The sequence below is a fragment of the Lissotriton helveticus genome, chromosome 5_1 (genome assembly GCF_964261635.1).
Source record: "Lissotriton helveticus chromosome 5_1, aLisHel1.1, whole genome shotgun sequence".
Lineage (NCBI taxonomy): Eukaryota > Metazoa > Chordata > Amphibia > Caudata > Salamandridae > Lissotriton > Lissotriton helveticus.
Window position 1 is genome coordinate 616,433,463 of NC_136065.1, and position 18,545 is coordinate 616,452,007.

The window sequence follows — 18,545 nt, forward strand, 5'->3', positions numbered from 1 at the left end:
AAGACCAAGATCAACTTCTGGGGTTAAGACCACATAGCACATTCCAATCACCAGTTAGCCACAAAACCTTGGATCTGTTCGAGAATAGAGTCAAAAAGGACCTATTGAATATTAAACATGGACAGAAACGCACTAGGAATATTACACAAAAAGATTGGGACACCCTAAAGAAGTTGTCTCATAACGACCAGATCACATGTACCAAAGCTGACAAAGGGGGCGCCCTAGTCATTATGGACCAAGACATGTATGAATTGAAGACAATGGAACACATTATGGACACTACAACGTACATGAAATTGGACAAGAATCCCACAACAGAATACATGAAGAGTCTAATGAACATCCTTGATAGAGCACATGAAACAGGCATAATTAATGACAGGACCAAAAACTTCTTGACCAAAAACAATCCCAAGAGTCCAACACTCAGAATGGTACCGAAAATCCACAAAAATCTCACTGACCCTCCTATGAGACCCATAGTCTCCACGCGTGGAAGTCTACATGAACCCATCGGCCAACTCCTAGACAAATACTTACAACCTCCAGTGCAATCCATGAGAACATACACTAAGGATACCACACATTTTATTTCCAAATTGAACAACTTGGAAATCAATCCAGAAGACCAGTTAATTCTTTGCACTGCAGATGTTCGATCTTTATATACCTCTATACCTCATTCGCTAGGCATAGAGGCTATTGAACAAGCACTTCTTAAAACAGACCTGGACATCAATTTTCAAACATTCTTGATGGAACTCATGCTCTTCGTCCTATATCAGAGCTACTTCAAACACAAAGACTCATGGTACCAACAGTTGGTAGGCATGGCCATGGGCAATTCAGCGGCGCCTGTATACGCCAACATCTTTATGCAACAATATGAGGAAACCCACATTTTCACAAATGAAGAATGGACAAGGAACTTACTACTTCTAACCAGGTACATAGATGATATTTTTATCGTCTGGAAAGCCTCTGAGACGAAATTACAACACCTACTGGAGGAATTTAATCAAATAGATGAACGCATCCAACTGACATGGCAAATATCCAATACTAGTGTGAATTTTCTAGATGTCAAAATCACCATAAACCAACAGAATTTTGAAACTGATCTCTTCACCAAACCAACCGACAGGAACAATATGTTGCACTTTGCGAGCTTTCATGAACCGAACCTCAAACAGCATTTACCATATTCACAAATGGCACGGGCCAAAAGAATTACATCAGATCCTTTTAAATCCCAACAACGCATTGAGGAGGTGGCCACCAAATTTCAACAGCGAGGATATCCTCAAAACATCATAGGAGAATCCAAAGATAAAATTGCCAGAATTGAAAGACAAAAACTTCTACAACCCACCGATAAAATACAACAGACCCGGACAGTGGTAGTTTCCAAATTCTCAACCGCAACTAGGAGATTCAAACAGATCATCAACCAACACTGGCCGTTGCTGAACTTGGAACCAGACTTTGGACAGATTTTCAAAGAACCGCCACTGTTTGCCTTCTCTAGGGCACAGAATCTTGGTGAATTAATTCGACACGAACCCACCACCAGGCTGAAATTCACTGGCACCAAACCATGTTTGAATTGTGGGAATTGTAACTGTATCATTAAAGGCGATGTGATCAATCATCCTATGAAAGGCCATACCATAAAACTTAAGGTGAATGCAACATGCGACTCTAGCAATGTGATCTATGCCTTAAAATGCCCCTGCGGCAAACTGTATATTGGAAAAACTGAGCGCAAAATCAAAACTAGACTCACAGAACACAAATCTAATATCCGATTGAAATCCACAAAATCGTCAATAGCCATGCACTTTCTGGACGAGAAACACAATATCTCCCAGCTCAAGTTCATCATACTTGAAACTATACCTAAAATTGAAGGACGAGATAATACAAAATTTCTTTTGCAACGTGAAAATACCTGGATTTATAGACTTTCCACACAGAAGCCATTCGGTCTTAATGACAGAATAGAACTTGCTTGTTACCTGTAATAATTGCTTTTTCGAGTAATAGAGTGTCTCCTAAGTGAACTTACTGTGATGTAGTACACTAATGTTTTTTGTTTTAGCGTTTTCAAGCTACTGCTTCATTTCACTTCATTTCACTTTCTGACTTTTGGCACCCATTTAAACATTATAATTTTTTATTCGTTCTCTCACTTTTTACTTCTTTCCTTAATATCCCCTTCCCACAGCCATATCCCCGTAAACTACATATTGTTATCACCGTAATCACGGGACCGAGTCTTTCCTCACTTTCTCTGATCACGTGACCGCGAGTTTATGAACTCGAGTAAACGCGGCAGCTGACATTCGTGTCCTGACCGGCGTTGGCGAACGGACCGTTTTTCGGCAGAAACCTAGAATCACACCCCAGGTTAGTTCCGTCCCTCGTAACACGAGGACGGTAAACTGTATGCTACCCTGACTTGATTCTTTCCCCAGACTTACCTTACCACCATTGTGAAAACACGTAAGACTCCATTTCTCTTTTATGGAACTTGGCACTTGGACCACGGTTTTCTTAAGGGTGACCCCGTAAGTCATCACGTTGTTTTGTCTCCCACGTTCCACCCACACTTTTCGAAATACATTATACTTACACGGTACTCTCTCTTTTCTATCACAGTATCCTTTCCCTGATGAAGGGGTGCAATATGGCCCCGAAATGCATTGGACTTATCTAAAAGGGACAGTGTTATGCTCTGAATCCAAGAGCTAAAATCTGCAACAAATGTATAAAACGACAATCACAAATGAAATTATATCGTGAATAAAATACTACAAATGAAGTATAAAATAGTTTGGAACTCCTAAATGTTTGGTAAGATATATTGAGTGCACATAAGGATGAGATCAGTGGTCCACTGACCTCACGTTTTTCATCTGCTCCAGTTAGGACTGAGATTGTTTGCCAGGGTCGGACTGGGGCAGAAAGCAGGCCCCGGGCACTAAAATACAAAGTGCCCCATTAGTGAACCAGCTAGCTAAAAAAGTGGCTGTTATCAAATCAGGGCAGTTTTGAACTTGTAAAGAGACACTCTACATGGGTTTTACCAGGCATGGGAGACTGTATACATTTATGCTTGACGAGGCAGTGCTTGTGATAATATCAGAGAAATTAACAGTAAAAACCGACCCAGCTGACCATAAAATAGGCCTACAAATAGCCCAAAAACCAGCCCACGCACTGACGTGCCAGGCCAGCCCTACAGGCACTGCCAGGTGGCCCGAGAGGCAGAGACGTTTTAATGCATGGGCAAAGTGGGCTCTGGCCCAGGGCCCCAGCCTTTCAGGGGGCCACCTGGCTGAGTCATCTACATTCTCCAGAGTTTTGCCCTAATGAACTTGAATATTTCTTTAACAGATTGTTTTAAATACTGTTTTCCTTTAATTTATTTTTAATGTACCTGATAACTGAGAGTCTAGTACAGCCATTTTGAAGAGAAATGTTGTGTTTATGTTTCGTGTAATATATATTAAAAAAGTTTCTCTCCGATCAAAACAAGGCCTAACATATAAGAAATGGGAGGGCGTCACAGAGATTATTTGCAGTAATATTGGTGAGCTGTTGCTGTGTTACAATATTGAAAACACACATAATTATCCCTGAATATTAGATGTAAACACATTTAGGGCCTTATTTATGAGAAATGATGCATCGCTGCGTGAAAACAGGGATGCGTCACTTCTTAGTGCGCCCTCCTTGCGACATAACGGATGCGTCCTATTTACTGTATGACACATCATATCGCAATGAGTTACAGATACGTCAGTATTTCTGACGTATCTGTAGGCACAAAAGTGATGCATTGCCGGGGTGTGTCTGAAAATAGACGCAACTCCAACAATGTGTCATTTCACATGGGGCAAGCCCCATGTGAAAGGGGCTGCATCAGTCTTACGACTGCTGTGAGGCAGGTATAAGATATTGACACAATGGCGTCCTAGAAGTGGCGCACTGAGTTCTCATAGATTTCAATGCGCCACTTCTACGAGGCTTTTTGCGAGGGAACACCCACTCTGCATACATTATACCTGGCGCAGGTATAATGTGTTGCATGGGTTTACAAAGAGACTCATTTGCCTAGATGCGTCACTTTGTAAATACGGCGCAAGATGGTCAATTTTTTACGGTGCTGGTGCGTCACAAAAAGTGACGCACGGCGGCATAAAAGTGAAGCAAGGTCTCATAAATAAGGCCTTTAGAATTTGGACGTGTGTTCCTTTGCACTGTCAGGGACCTAATGAAATGACATAGTGTATTTAATAAAGCGCGCAGTTACTCAGACCAGAGTGTCCTGCTGCGTGACAGCGGGAGGAAAACGTGTATAAAAGACCCATCAGTTATTTTTTTTAAAAGCCAGGTTTTTAAGTTCTTCCTGAAAGAGAATGGTTAGTCTCAGAGACTCAGGGAGTCTTTTCCACAATTTTGCGCCTAGAAAGCGGAGGGATCTGCCTCCAGTGCGGGCACGGCATATTTAAACACGATGGCCAGGTTGGCATTGGAAGATCTTAGGGTTCTAGATGTTGTGTAGCGATTAACACGCCTATTTAGGTAGCCGGCTCCTAAGCTGTGGAAACCTTTAAGGAAGATGGTCATCGCTTTGAAGTAGATCCGTTCTTTTATGCGAAGCCCATGTAGAGACTTAAGAATAGGGGTCGTACTAGATCTGGGTTTAGGTCTCAGGATTGATCTGGCTGCTGCATTTTTTCCCCTTTGTAGGCACTGAATAAGGGATTTGGGAAGACCGAGGTACAAGCTGTTCACATAGTCAAGCTTTGATGTCACCAGAGCCTGCACCACGAGCTTTCTGCTCTCAAGCTGTAATGGTTGCAGAATTTTTTTTTGCATCCGGAGTATGCCAAAGCAACCACCAGTTAGATTTTGGATTTGAAAGTGCACGGAGAGTGTGTTGTCTATGACAATTCCTACGTTTTTGACTTTCTTCTTTTCCGCCGCCGGGGGCGGCAGAACTTTTGGCCACCAAGAGCTGCAGTTAGGCGTTTCTGGATTACTAAAGAAAACAACTTCAGTTTTGTCAGGCTCGCACTTCAGCTGATTGATCTTAAGTCAGTTAAAAACCTTTGTGAGGCAAGATCTAATCATTTCCCCGTCAAAGTCGGTTCCTTTTTGACATGTAAAATCAGCTGAGTGTCATCAGCATAGGAAACAATTTTGGCGCTCTCTTCCTCTACCAGAAATGCAAGGGGGGATAGATATATATTAAAAAGGTAGGACTGAGAATGGAGCCCTGAGGGACTCCTACATTCATGGATGGAACCGGGGATGAGAAAGGGGGGGCCATATGTCCTGAGGTCTATTTGCCAAGAAGGATGACATCCATGTTAAGGCGGTCCCCCCAAGCTGATGTTAGCAATTCTCTCCAGGAGCCTCTCATGTGGGACCGCATCGAACGCCGCCGACATATGGAGCAGTATCAGAACAGCCTTGCCTCCCTGGTCCAAAAACAACAATTGATGGACAGAATGCAGAACAATGTCGTACATACACCCTAGTACAGAGCTCTAGGCCTTAATCCATCCTTTTTTGCTCGCCATTCCAGTTTGGACCCAGCCATATGCAAAGCAGTCTTGACCCTGCTCCCAATGGGAACAGTCCATTCCGAACTGCCAGGCCAAGTCCTCCCTGGACTTGAAACAAGCATCCTAGGAACAGTTTTGGGCTTTCAGCCCTCATCAGCCAGAATAGCTTGACTCCAGTGGCATGGAGAGCACGGACCCACGTCTGGGCATACCTGTCCCACTTGGGGTGACAAAATGCAAAAACAATAGATGGACAGAATGCAGAACAATGTCGTACATTCACCCCAGTACAGAGATCTGGGCCTTAATCCATTGGTTTTTTGCTCACCATGCCATTCCAGTTTGGACCCAGCCATATGCAAATCAGTCTTTGTTTTTTTCTTTTGAAAAACCTTTATTGTGGCATTCAATAAAAATACAAGCATGGGCCTACAACCGCAGGGCCCGGCCGCTAAACAAAATTAAGACCCCCTATATCACAGTACGACACAGCTCATCAGCCGACAACCCTGAGGTCCGGCAGCGATTCAGGATAGAACTTGTATTAGAATGCACAACTGAGTCCCAGGATGAGACAGAGGTTCCATTTTATAATATTTAAGAAAGGATCAGGTGCCATACAATCAAACAGAAGAATACGGGGACAGGGCAAGGGACAGGATATGCACGTAAGAACCGCTATAATGGAACATTGGCGCCAAAGCATATGGATCGATGGAAACGACAATACAATATACATTCAATGTTGAGCGCCAGTTCTCAGGGCCTGCCCACCCGGGAATCAGGATATCATAAAAAGCATAAGCACTAAATACAAGTACACAATAAGAATCCGAATGATTCACAAGCTATACTGATCCTTTAAGGAAGAGAAAGGGAAAGAAAGAAAAAGGCCATAGAAATAAAAAAAGGCAAAATAAAAAACCCTTCCCAACCCCCCCACCCTGCACCCCTGCAAATGGCTACAGCCTAACCCCACTAGCAGCGTGCCTGTCGCCCCTAATAACTAAAACCCTAAAAGTAGGAAAAAGAGTGGAGGAGGGCTTATCCGTTTGGGCTCCCAGCCCCTTTAGTCCCCCGCCAAAAACAGACATCTCCTATCACTAAAAGACCAACGTATGACAACACTTATAGAATTTTTTTGGGGGGCACCGTAATAAACCGCCCAGCCTGTTAGATCAAACAGTTGCAGGTCGAACACCCGTAAAAGCCACTCCAACCCGTCCCGACCTAGTTGATCTTAACCTTGGCTCTTCCGAATCAGCACACGAACCCCCCCCAGCGAGACCCAAAGGCACACAAAGGAGTAATAGAGGAGAAGGGAGTCATCAAGAATCAATCTATGGCGACTCGTAGGCAGTGAGTCCACAAGAACTTCAGACGCAGAAGAACTCTCCCTCCTAGATGGACAGTCCCTACGTATCTTGCCCAGGAGTCGTAAAGTCACCAAGAAAGGAGAAGACGACCACAAAATGAATGGAAAGTCAAGAACAAAAGTCTCCGGGAGGGGAATGCCTTTCGATACCTCCAAAGTCGATAGTGGTGGAAGGTTCGGCAATACACTGACGACCTCGGGAACACCTTCCTCCAGGGCACCATCCGATAGTATCAATACTTGCTTCCTCACGGGGTTCTCGCACGGAGTCAAAATGTCCGTAGTTTGAATGGCTGCAGATTGCTGTTCCAACAGTAAGGCTGGGTCCGGTTCCACCAGGAGCATCTCAGATAGGCGCATGTCCAATTTGCACAATAAGACATCCACATGTGAATGAAACGCCCTAATTTCTGCCAATATTGACCTCAGCGATGGCTCAAGCACCGTTCGATCCATAATCTCACACCCGACACCAATCACAATCACCTCACCGGGTGAATCCGGCCTCCTCAGGGGGGACAAACAGGATCACGAACGTGCAGATGCGGAGGGCGACCAGTCTTTATTCGCAGCCACGGTCAACCCGGTTAAGACCGCAGGCCAGAGACCCCGACCACACCGAACCCCGGAGGGCCCAATACCGGATCCGCGGGACGGGGACCCCCACCCGCAGCCAACAGCAAGCAGAGTCACTCCTCCATCGATGCTAAGCAATAGAAACAATCGCCGCCAAATTCGGGCTTAAACAAAGCCTCCACTCCGATTGACCGGACCCAGCCTGGGTCTCCCGGCCGATGTTGTTGCACTGCAGCCCGGCTGTGAAAGTACTCGAGGCCCCGGCTTCACCGCTGGAGTAGGCCACAATCTTCAACTCGATGTAACTTCGTCAAACCAGCCGATAAAAGTTCCCGGATTTCACCATCGGAGTGCGGAACAGTTCATGTACACAGAGGCTAGGCGTAAAATCAGGATAATGTACAGGATATTGCGGCGGGATACGGAGGCCGGCGGAGCCGGGAGCCTAAGCAGCCATCTCGTTTGCTGACGTAGCTCCTCCCCCTGCAAATCAGTCTTGACCCTGCGCCCAATGGGAACAGTCCAGCCCGAACTGCCAGGCCAGGTCCTCCGTGGACTGGACACAAGCATCCAAGGACCGGTTTAGGGCTTTCAGCCCTCATCAGCCAGGAGAGCTTGACTCCAGTGGCATGGAGAGCGCTGTACCCACGTCTGGGCATACCAGTCCCACTCGGGGTTAAAAATGCAAAAACAACAATTGATGGACAGAATGCAGAACAATGTCGTACATTCACCCCAGTACAGAGATCTAGGCCTTAATCCATTGTAAACTTTGGTTGCATGGTGAGCAAAAGAATGATGGATTCAATCCAGATCTCTTGACTGGGGGGTGAATGTTTTGATTTGTTCTGCATTTCGTCTGTCAATTGTGTGTCTTTTGTCTACCTGGTCCAGCTTACCCTTGAGAAATTCAGTCACTGCCAGCAGAGCGGATTAAGTACTGTAGTTAGCCCGTGAAGGACCGTCCCATCTTCAATGTTTTGGAGGGCCTTGTTTTCATGCTTCTCTAATACTTCGGAGAGGGCAGTAAGAAGGGAGATTGGCCTGTAGTTGGCAGAGTCCGTCGGTTTGGCGTAAGTCTTTTTTACCAGTGAAAGAATCTTAGCATTACTCCATAATTTCGACATGTTGCCTGAGGAGAGGGAAGCATTAAAGGTCTGGTTTACCGGGGGTTTATGGTGGGAGCTAATAGGTTCAGAATATTCGCTGGACATGGGTCGGTAGGAGAGCCAGACCTAATGCTTTGGAGAAGGGTCTGTCAGTGACTCTTCAAGCTGAAATTCTGGGAAAGCTAGTAAGGATGGAGGATCCAAGAGGTGAAATTTGCAATTTGCTATTAGAGCTAAGGTAGAAGAGCAGTTCTTCCTCTGAGATGTTAATGGAGACTTGTTGGATCACGGAGATCTTTTTTGTGAAAGAATTGAGCTAATGGCTTAGGCAATTCTTCCATTCATGGCCCTTACTTTGCATCTGCTTTCGGCGGGAAAGGATTTAACTATGCTAAAGATTTCCTTACTCTTATTTTGGGCATTTTCTATCTTGGATTGAAAGAAGTTTTTCTTGGCTGCCTTCGCGAGAATGTAATGATCTTTTAAGGTATCTTTATACACCTTTCCGTCCTCGGGTAGATAGGATTTACACCATTTTGTTCCATTTTTCTACAATTTCTTTAGCTAGATCTGAGGGAACCATTAAACCGTGGAGCTGGTGGGGCCGACCTCTTTGAGGAGCGGGAAACAACCGGCACCACTGCACCAATGTTGGTTTGGAGCCATGAATCTATTGAGAGGGCGTCAGTCAGGTCAGCCAGACAGCTACAGTGAGGAACGACTGAGGACATCTGCTAATATCGGGATGGATATTTTATTGAACGTCCTGTAATTAGGGACCCTCTGCCCTGCGTTAGCCCGAGGGGCTGTAGCAGAGTTGGGAATGACGAATGTTTATAAGAGGTGGTCAGACCAGGTAGTGGGAAGAGGTAGGCTTACTTATATGTCAAAGTTGTGAAAGATTTGCTCCTTCTCATGGGTGGCAGAAGAAATAGATGGAAACATGTTGCAGGCCTGCAGCGTCTCCAACAAGCAAATAGTTTGAGGGTCTTTTCCATTGTCCATATGTATATTGAAATCTCCCAGAATAAGGCAGTTGTTGTATTTTAAGTCCAGGGAGGTGGTGGCTGTATTAAGCGTAGTAATAAAATTTCCAATCGCATCAGGCTGTTCATCTAAAAGTAGGTCATAAATGTGTGGTTCAGTGACAATTTAAGAGGGTGGCTTTTAAGTCCTCTTTTTTCTTTTTCTTTTTACACTTATTGTTGCATGGGAGTATCTTGGGTGCGAGTTTCCTGGGCTGGAGGAGAGACAAGTTGCACTTATTACATCGAAAGTGTACCTCCAAGCTCGGATCAGCCGCTGTACACTGACATAATGTTAGCCGCCTAAGGCTAAGCAGTTTTTCCCTATAGTAATATAGTGGAAGAAACTCACTGGAGAGGAACCAGGGCAGCATGCCCGGCACCGGACGCCTCCCGGACTCTGACGGGTGCAGACGGACTTGCCTTTGGCGCACCAGCGGCGCGCCCGCTGCGCGCGTCTGTTTGTATCGGAAATATATAGGCTAATGCCTATGATGCAAACTGGATCCCTAACGCAGCTGAGGAAGCGGAAACCGCATGGGCGGAAGTGAGGAGCCTGATAGTAGCCCCAGCCCTCTGCACACTTGGTGTATCAGCCACAGCGGACCAGGACTGGAGGAAAAGCAAGATGCGAATCGAAGCAGCTATGGAGGTGTAGGCAAGCAGAATCAAGTAAAGTGCAAGTGCGCATAGGTAGGAGAAATTGTTAAAAGGCACAGAGTAATTCAGCCACACATATACAATTTACAAAGTATTAAAAACCTATTAGCAGGGCAGGAAACACTAAATCCTACCGCTGTCAGCTGCGCGCATCTGTTTACATCGGGAATATATTGGCTAATGCCTATGATGCAAACTGGATCGCTAACGCAGCTGAGGAAGCGGAAACAACGTGGGAAACAGGGGCTCAAATTGGATCATAAATTCAAAGCTGTTCTGAACAGGGGCCCCCAAAATCCTTAAGATGTCCCCGCCGAGAGGCCTGTGCCCCTGGTTTAGCCACAGTTTAAACTTCACATTAGAGTGTTTATCGTCTCAGACATGCAATTGATTTGGTTATGCTTTCTGAATTGTATTTATAATATGGAATTTCGTAATTAGCAATCCTGCAACAGGCTTTAAAACCATGGCCATGAAGTTCCGGGTCACTGGGTATATGAGCATAAGAATGGGTGCACCATTTTGCTCACTGCATGCACACTTTTAATTCTGAGCATCATTTTTTGCAGGGTTCTTACATAAGTAATGTCTCTGTGGGTTGATTTTAGAGAAAGGTCCTAGCTAACAAACCTGTTCAGCTTTGCAGGTAGTTCCTTCCTATTACAGCAGTTGGCTCTCACTCTCTGCTGTCAGGTGGCTCTTCAGTAGTGCCAGAGACCCTGGAAATAAAGGTGCCTCCGAGCTAGGGAGGCATAATCCACACCGGTCATTTTAAGGAACCTGTGTTTGAGCTGATTGTCACCATTTGTTTTACTCAGACTTTCAGTGCCTCACTGAACCGGACATGGTGTTCTTTCAAGAACAGTGACCATATGAAACAGTCTTTTACAGCGGCAGCTCCTCGCATTGACAGAGGAGCGTCGCTCCACTGGCTCAGAGCCAACAGCTGAAAAATAAAACAATATTTTAATATCGTTTTTTTTCCAACTGCTGGCTGAGCCAGCACATACTGGGAAGGGCCAGCCCATGGGAGGGTAAAGGAGGAGTGGTACATGTGTACTTTTAATTTTACATGTCCGTTTGGCCGGCCAAAATGACATGCGCATTTAGGTTTCTCCAACCCAGCTGTATTGCACAGCCGAGTTGGAGAAACAGCACAGGCTCCCCCTGCCTGAGCGAGCGTTGATCCAGCCTGGTCAGGCCAATCTCCGCGCTGCTCTCATGCTTGAGAGCAGCATGGGGATTGGATGGGAAGTCCGTGATGCTGGCCCACAGACTGCTGGGACCAGGAAGTGAAAGAGGAGAAAGCGCAAGGTGGCCGGCAGCACCAGATACGTTTAAATTATTTTTTTATTATTAACCCCCGCCCGCTCCCCCACCTGCCTTACCACTCTAAATCAGTGTTGGCTGCCATTGGTCTTTTAAACAACTGATCTGTGCAATATTGGTCTGCGAAGGGTGTACTGCCCCGTCCTTCTGGTCTATTTTTTTTTTTTTATGGCACAAGGATGAGCTGTTCCCTGAACTGTGATATTGTGTAACGTATCCTGACCTCTGTAATCCGGCGATCTGTTAACAGAAATGACACTGTCTTCATCAGAAGCAACGACTGGTCTCCCTAAGCATGATCAACGCTGGTTTTCGAGGCAGAGGCTGCCCTGGGGAAAGGCAAAGAAAAGGAAAATGCACATTTTAGTTCGGATGTAATGTTTCTATCACACAATCCTTTGCTGTCTGTCAGCACTAATTCAAGCCAGTATTTGCAGAATGTAGAGGTTTTTTTTGTTTTTCATCAGTGTTGTAATGTATTTGAGAGGTACAGATGAAGTCTGAAGTATTGTTGCTGGTGTCCTCTTCAGATGCTAAGCAGGCAGTGATGTCTGATCACCATTTCTGAACCTTTCACGTTACACACACTTTACTGGGAAATCATGGGTTGAATACACAAGTGCACTTCAAATGCTTCATGTTTCTATAGCAATTTTCATCGTCAGAATGCTCTTGCAGGCTTGTCTGAAACCCATGAAAAAAACATATTAACAGTGCATTGTTGACATCTCCCCTTTTCTATCTGTGCAGCTGGAGTTTGGAGCCGGAGACCTCCAAGGACCTTTGTTTGGTCTAAAGGTGTTTCGCAACCTTACCCCAAAATGGTACGTGGATATGAAAATGTGTGTAATCAAGTACTCATGACGAAATGTACAGTAATTTGAGTGTTGAATTCTACTTGCTAATGGAATTTCTGCTGGATAACTGTTTGACCTAAAACTAGTACTAAGTGAGCACCTTGGGAAGGACTTTGGATGGCTTGGCATTGCGCGTAACTGCACACTGACTATTTCGGAAACAACTTGACTATATTTCATAAATGGTTATCACCATCTTGAAAGCATCAGTCAGTCTGAAAGAGGCGTATGACTGCTGGAAGCGCGCAGTCAAGAGGTTTGCTCAATTTTTCTCATCAGCATGATAAAAAATAAACTGAACCCAGTGTGATGCCTGGATGGCAACATGTCCTCCGTGGGAAACGGGTATATTAGTTTCCTCAGGAGGGACAAATCTATGGCCCAGGCAGCTACAGACCTATTAGTCCACACACAACCTTCGCCAACTTAAGGTTTCACTGGTGCCTCAAAAGAGGAGAGTAAATAAAACAGGACTAAATCCAGGCCAGATTTTGAAAATGGCAGCCTGAGAGGCCAGAGATTCATCGAGTCCACTGGTGAATTTGTGTTTCTAATGCAGAAAGTTAGCTTTGGGAAGTAGCAGAGCGATGCACGGAGACCAAAGTGAGAGAACATTGCCAGGGCTGTACAGCGACGTAGAAAATTGAGACTGCTATGGTTCGCCAATTGTACACTTGGCAGCAAGCTCTGGAACTCAATGTGTGCAATAATAAGAAAAACTGACAATGAGCTTGAATTCTGGGGTCTAGAAATCTGACTTTTCCCAAACACACAATCACAAAATATAGATCATAATCTGGAAAGTGGGTATGTGCAAATGTGTTTGTGCTCAGACGTTCTAGAAATGGATACCCGCAAACATTTCCCACGGGCCATAAGTATGTCTGTGGTGCGCTTGAGGGCCGCATTGATGCCAGCAGGTTGGCTGTTGGAGGGGGGGGGGTATGGGAGGTGGGCGCAGGGGAAGCCAAAAATGTACATGGTACTTGCTTGTTAGTTCACTAATAGCAATAATGGGGTAACCCTGTGTCCCTCAGAACCTGGGTATGTATGATATACAAAGAAGTGGGTCTGTCGGGGGAGTAAACAATTCCTTTGTTCAATGTATGTAATACATCCTAAAATTTCGAATTTCAGAAGCAAAAATTACAAATTTAAGGTAAGAAAATTGGTTCAACAACACTTTTCAAAGAACCAAATGGGGATAAAGGGAACACACCACAAAGACAAAATAAGTTTGTCAAAAATGACGATTGTATTTCTAGAGTATTATATACAATTATTAATGAATATGGCTGTCAATGAAACAATACATAAATGGCGATAAAGTGATTAAAGTGCACTTTGTTAGTTCACTATTTGCATTGTTGCCAGGGTAGGAGGAGACATGAACGTTTCTAAGTGCACTTTTGAAAAGTACCACTTTAAAAAAAAATACTTCTCAATTCACAGATACAATCTGATGTACTAAGGTGAAACACTTCTGCATGTTAATAATTTAAAACTTTTTTTGAATTTTGAAGAGACCTTCTCATATGTTTAAACATTTGTTGCATGAGGGCTTTAAAAATGAATGTGTTCCTAAAGTTAAGTGGTGCACAAAAACTTATCTGTTTCTCTTTGTTTACTTCAGTTAGAATGTAAGTAAATGCTTGCCTGCTATTTACATCTTTATGAATATTAGTGCTCTCTCAAGTAGTACAGCAGCAGCCAGGTGCTGCTGTTCACCAGTGAGCTGTATGTGAAGGTCAAGGGCCGCAGGCACCCCCTGGGCCGTACTTTGAGTATCACAGTTATAGAACGTGCAGTGCCAGACGATTGCACCATTTTTGAACCATGTCTTTGAAACTCAAGCACCACAGCCAACATCCTTAAAATAGGACATACCAAATCCAACATCCTTCCAAACATGCTCTTAAGAAGGGCACCCTCGAACTCCGATGTAAATTGGGACAGTTCAGGGCTCACGTATGAAATGGTGTACACTTTCTGCAATACAATACAATACAATGCCTGAGCAGTGGTGGAGCCAAGAGTGTAGGACCATACGAGTCAGGCGAGCAAGTGCTTTCTTAGTTACGTTGGTGTAGGAGTTTACTAAAAGTAGATGTTGTCTTGCATTTTTGAAATGGGCAATGGAAGAAGTTTTGGTCCTTCTTCACTCGTACAAATAGAAGCACCATGACCTCTCAGAGGTGTGCCACTTCCCTGTTTGCAAAGGAGAATAGTGAAATGTGGCACCGGCACCCTGTCATGCCCCCCTTCATCCTCATTTTTATGAAAGTGAAGGAGGACCCAACCATCCTATTCGCAAATGTGAAGAGGGCAGCTAGGCAGCTCTTGTTAGCCCCTCAACCTCGTGTGTTTGCGTTCTTCACTCTTTGGCAAAGCATAGGAGTGGGACGCCAAAAAGGCTCACCAGCCCTGAGGCAAATCATAAGGGGTTTATCTAAATCCTGGGGGTGAGTGTCTGAAAAGTTTCAGCGCTCCGTCCATCATCTCCTTGTGTTTGCTTTATTCGCCCTAAGTTGGCAGGGTATGCCCAGATGTGGGTCCCTTGCTCACTTTGCCACTGGATTCAAGCTAGCCTGGCTGATGATGGGTGTTACGCAGAAACCGGTCCTAGGATGCTCGTTTCTGGTTCAGGGAAGACCTGGCTTGGCAGTTCGGGCTGGAATGTTCCCATGAGGCACAGCGTCAAGACTGATTTGCATATAGCTGGGTCAGAACTGAGGTGGCAAAGTGAGCTAAAGAATAATGATGGATTCAACCCAGATCTGTGACTGGGGTTGAGTGTCTGAAAAGTTTCAGCTCTCCGTCCATCATCTCCTTGTGTTTGCTTTGATCTAAATCCCCCACACAGTTGGGTAATGTAGGGGAGGGGTATCAGAATACCCACCGCCTCTAGCAAGAAAGAGTGGTTGACATGTATTCAATGGCTGTTGAGCGGGGAAGCAGAACTAGAGGGCAGCGCAGCACAGCGGAAGACTCCTAGTGGGAGGGCCCTGGTGTTGTAACTGAATCCAGCCTCTAGATGGTATTGGCGACTCTAGCAGGGCTGCACAGCTGGAGTTTTCACAGGGCACAGACAGACAACAGAAGAATTCAGAAGCCCCACCAATAAGTATACATAACTCAATAGACATCACCAAATCACATACTATCCATTTATAAAAGAACATGTCAACTTTAGCACATACTTAATTTAAAAAACAAAAGTGAGATTCCCTAGAAAAAACGAATTATAAAAGGGAGTTAGGTTTGACTAGTGCTTTGATAGTGCCTATACCACACAAATTACAAAGACGAGAAATTCAGACTAAAGGTTCACCTCACTCTATTTCATTACCTCCACATTCGATTTACCTTGACGCATGCCATGCCAAACTTAAAATAAAATCAACTTTAAAAAATATATTATTTCAGTACTCCATACTTCTGCTAAAATTTCCGATCATACATTTTTATTCAATCATATAATTTTATAATTAACATCTTTATACAGTTTCGCCAAAAAAAAATACCTCACTTGATTAATGTCAGTAGGTATTGTCTGTTCCTTCACAAAGGTGGAGTTACTTTCACATGCCTGCAGAATACTAACACTGCCAAATTCAATGCTTCAGAAAGCACCCAACGTCACCGGCACCTGACCCTCCCCTCACCCCTCCCCGCTTGCTGAGACTAATCTCAAGGGTGCTAGACTCATATAGTGCTATGTGGAGGGCACAATAGATTCCTATACATACCCCGCAGGCGTATTAGTACCCCCTCCCTTATTGCCCCCCCCCCCCCCCCACACCAAGTTAGTATTGTTTGCTGCTCATAGGCACTAGCTGTCAACCTCCTGTGTCTCACCCACCACTGTGGTTTGGAGGTACTGTCTAGGTGAATGTAGCCTGCTATTATGTATGTATTCATCTACCTCCTGCATAATTTTAAATACTCCATAAAGAATTAAGACACAAATTCAATGCTTCCGTCACTCTCAAAAAGTAGAACACTTTTTCATAAACACTTAAAAATGCATTTTTTTTGTGAGCAAATCATTTAAATTAAATTAACATTACATTAAGTGTCTCCGCTTTCTTGCCCGAATTGTATTTTACCTCACTTGATACTTTTCTAACCATGTTGATGATGTTTTTAGTATATATGTATCTGGTTGTCGATGCCTCTTTTATGGTACTAATGTACCGAAATAAAGATAATGAAATGAAATTAACATTACACTTCCACGTGCATATCTCATTTAACTGTCAACACTTAGTTTTCTGATTAATACTTTTCTTGAATTGCGCAACATAATGCAAAGTCACCCCATCAACCCAAACATTTAACTTTAAAAAAAAGAACACAACGTGCATTACATAAACGTCTCTATGTTTACGGTCTTTAATAATTAATACAAACTTGCAAATATACACCATTCAACCGTTTCTCAAAATATTATATGGCCACAGTACTTTAGTGTTATTATTCATAAGCCATTACACCTTGCACAAACGAACCTTTCAGTCACTGAAAATAGACCTACCACATCTTAGCTAACATTTTAAGCTCAAAATATTTAAAAAATCAATTGAAATTGTGATTTCTACATCCAGTTTTACATTTTGGACTTTCTGAGCATGTCTCTTGGGAGAGACATGGTGGTCGCAGAACCAATGCTGACCTCTCCCCTCATGCTAGGGCAGTGTCACACTGCACCCTTACTTGTGGATTCCCCTGCCATCTTTATAATCTGGCCTTTCGCCTTGTAGTAGAGGTATGAAATGCATACAGGACTCGGTTATGAGTTATAATTGGTTAGGTGGTCAGAATTAGCAATTTCTACTGCTATTTCCATATCAAACTATGACCATTCATTACAAATGAAGCATCACGAAATAGGGAATAAGGGGGCAGGTCATTCATTTCACAGTTCAGATGTACGTCAGTGCCTTGTTACCCAATAACGTTCTCTGAATATACTTCTTAGGTATTTTTATATATACCTAGGGTACCCTCTAATAAAAGGATTTCTTGTGGTTTACCCCTGTAAGTGTTTAGGTAAGATAACTGGATCGCAGATAATTTCGTAATTTCTAAGAACTCCCCCAAGATAGTCCCACTTGAGGTTGAGTCCGCCCTGATAGTACCAGGGTGGGATGAGGTGGCTTATGATGAAGCATGTAACATTATGTAATAAGCCCACCTCATCCAATTCTTGGAATTGCCCAGATTTGCAGTAGAAAAGTAGAACAGGTTGGCAAAAAATCTCTGGAGCGGCACAAATAAAATACAGGTATCCTTATCCAATGGGCTACTGTGTTAAAATGTGATATGAGGTGGTGAGCTTCACGTGCTCCCCTCTTCCTTAAGGGGAGAGGAATGGGGGGAAGGGGGGAGGGGGGGGGGGGGTCGGGAAGCCATGGACTTGACCTGTTCTGCACTGTGCCTGTTCTGCACTTACCACTGCCAGAGATTTTACTAGATGCTTTTTCCAGGCGAGAAAATCAGTTACAGCGTGCCTGAAGAGTTCCAGTGCATTCCCCTTAAAATTGAGCGGGTAGGAACCCGTCTGTGATATCCAATCCCTCAACTCATTATCAGTCCCTAAGCAGTAAGCTCTTCCAGCTGGAGCTTAAGGTGCAAACGCTTCATTATCTGAATAGTAAAAATCAACCAGGAGCTGCACTGTTTATAGTACTTGCTGTCCAGAATTTGAAACCACCTACTCCACGGGGGTCATTGTTCCAGCAAGTGCAGTGGGATCGAATGCCAGAGCCTAGAGGCCAAGGGCGTAACTCCGGGTGGGGGGTAGCTTTGTTCGGGGCGTTAAACCCCCTAATAAATGGATTCTGATGTGTGTTGTTTGGTTCAGGAGCCTCCAGTCAGGCTTGCAGTGCCTTTGGACTAGTTTCTACTCGGATTAGCAGCTCTCATAGCACAGACACACATCTCTATGAAACTTTGCAGAGCTTGTAAACAAGTTTGTTTTGTAAATCTCTGTGCAGTTCGTTAAAGGCTTTGTTTGACCAGATTTTTCT

The 18,545-nt window shown here is 44.3% G+C and overlaps 1 protein-coding gene across 1 annotated transcript in view; it reads left to right on the top strand.

Moving 5' to 3' along the window:
• The window catches only part of DNAJC11 (DnaJ heat shock protein family (Hsp40) member C11), a 536,755-nt gene that overhangs the window by 425,757 nt on the left and 92,453 nt on the right, over nucleotides 1-18,545 (top strand). Inside the window, exon 7 of the mRNA XM_078642976.1 lies at nucleotides 12,407-12,480. Coding sequence (XP_078499102.1) covers nucleotides 12,407-12,480 — 74 coding nt within the window. The remainder of the gene's footprint in view (nucleotides 1-12,406; nucleotides 12,481-18,545) is intronic.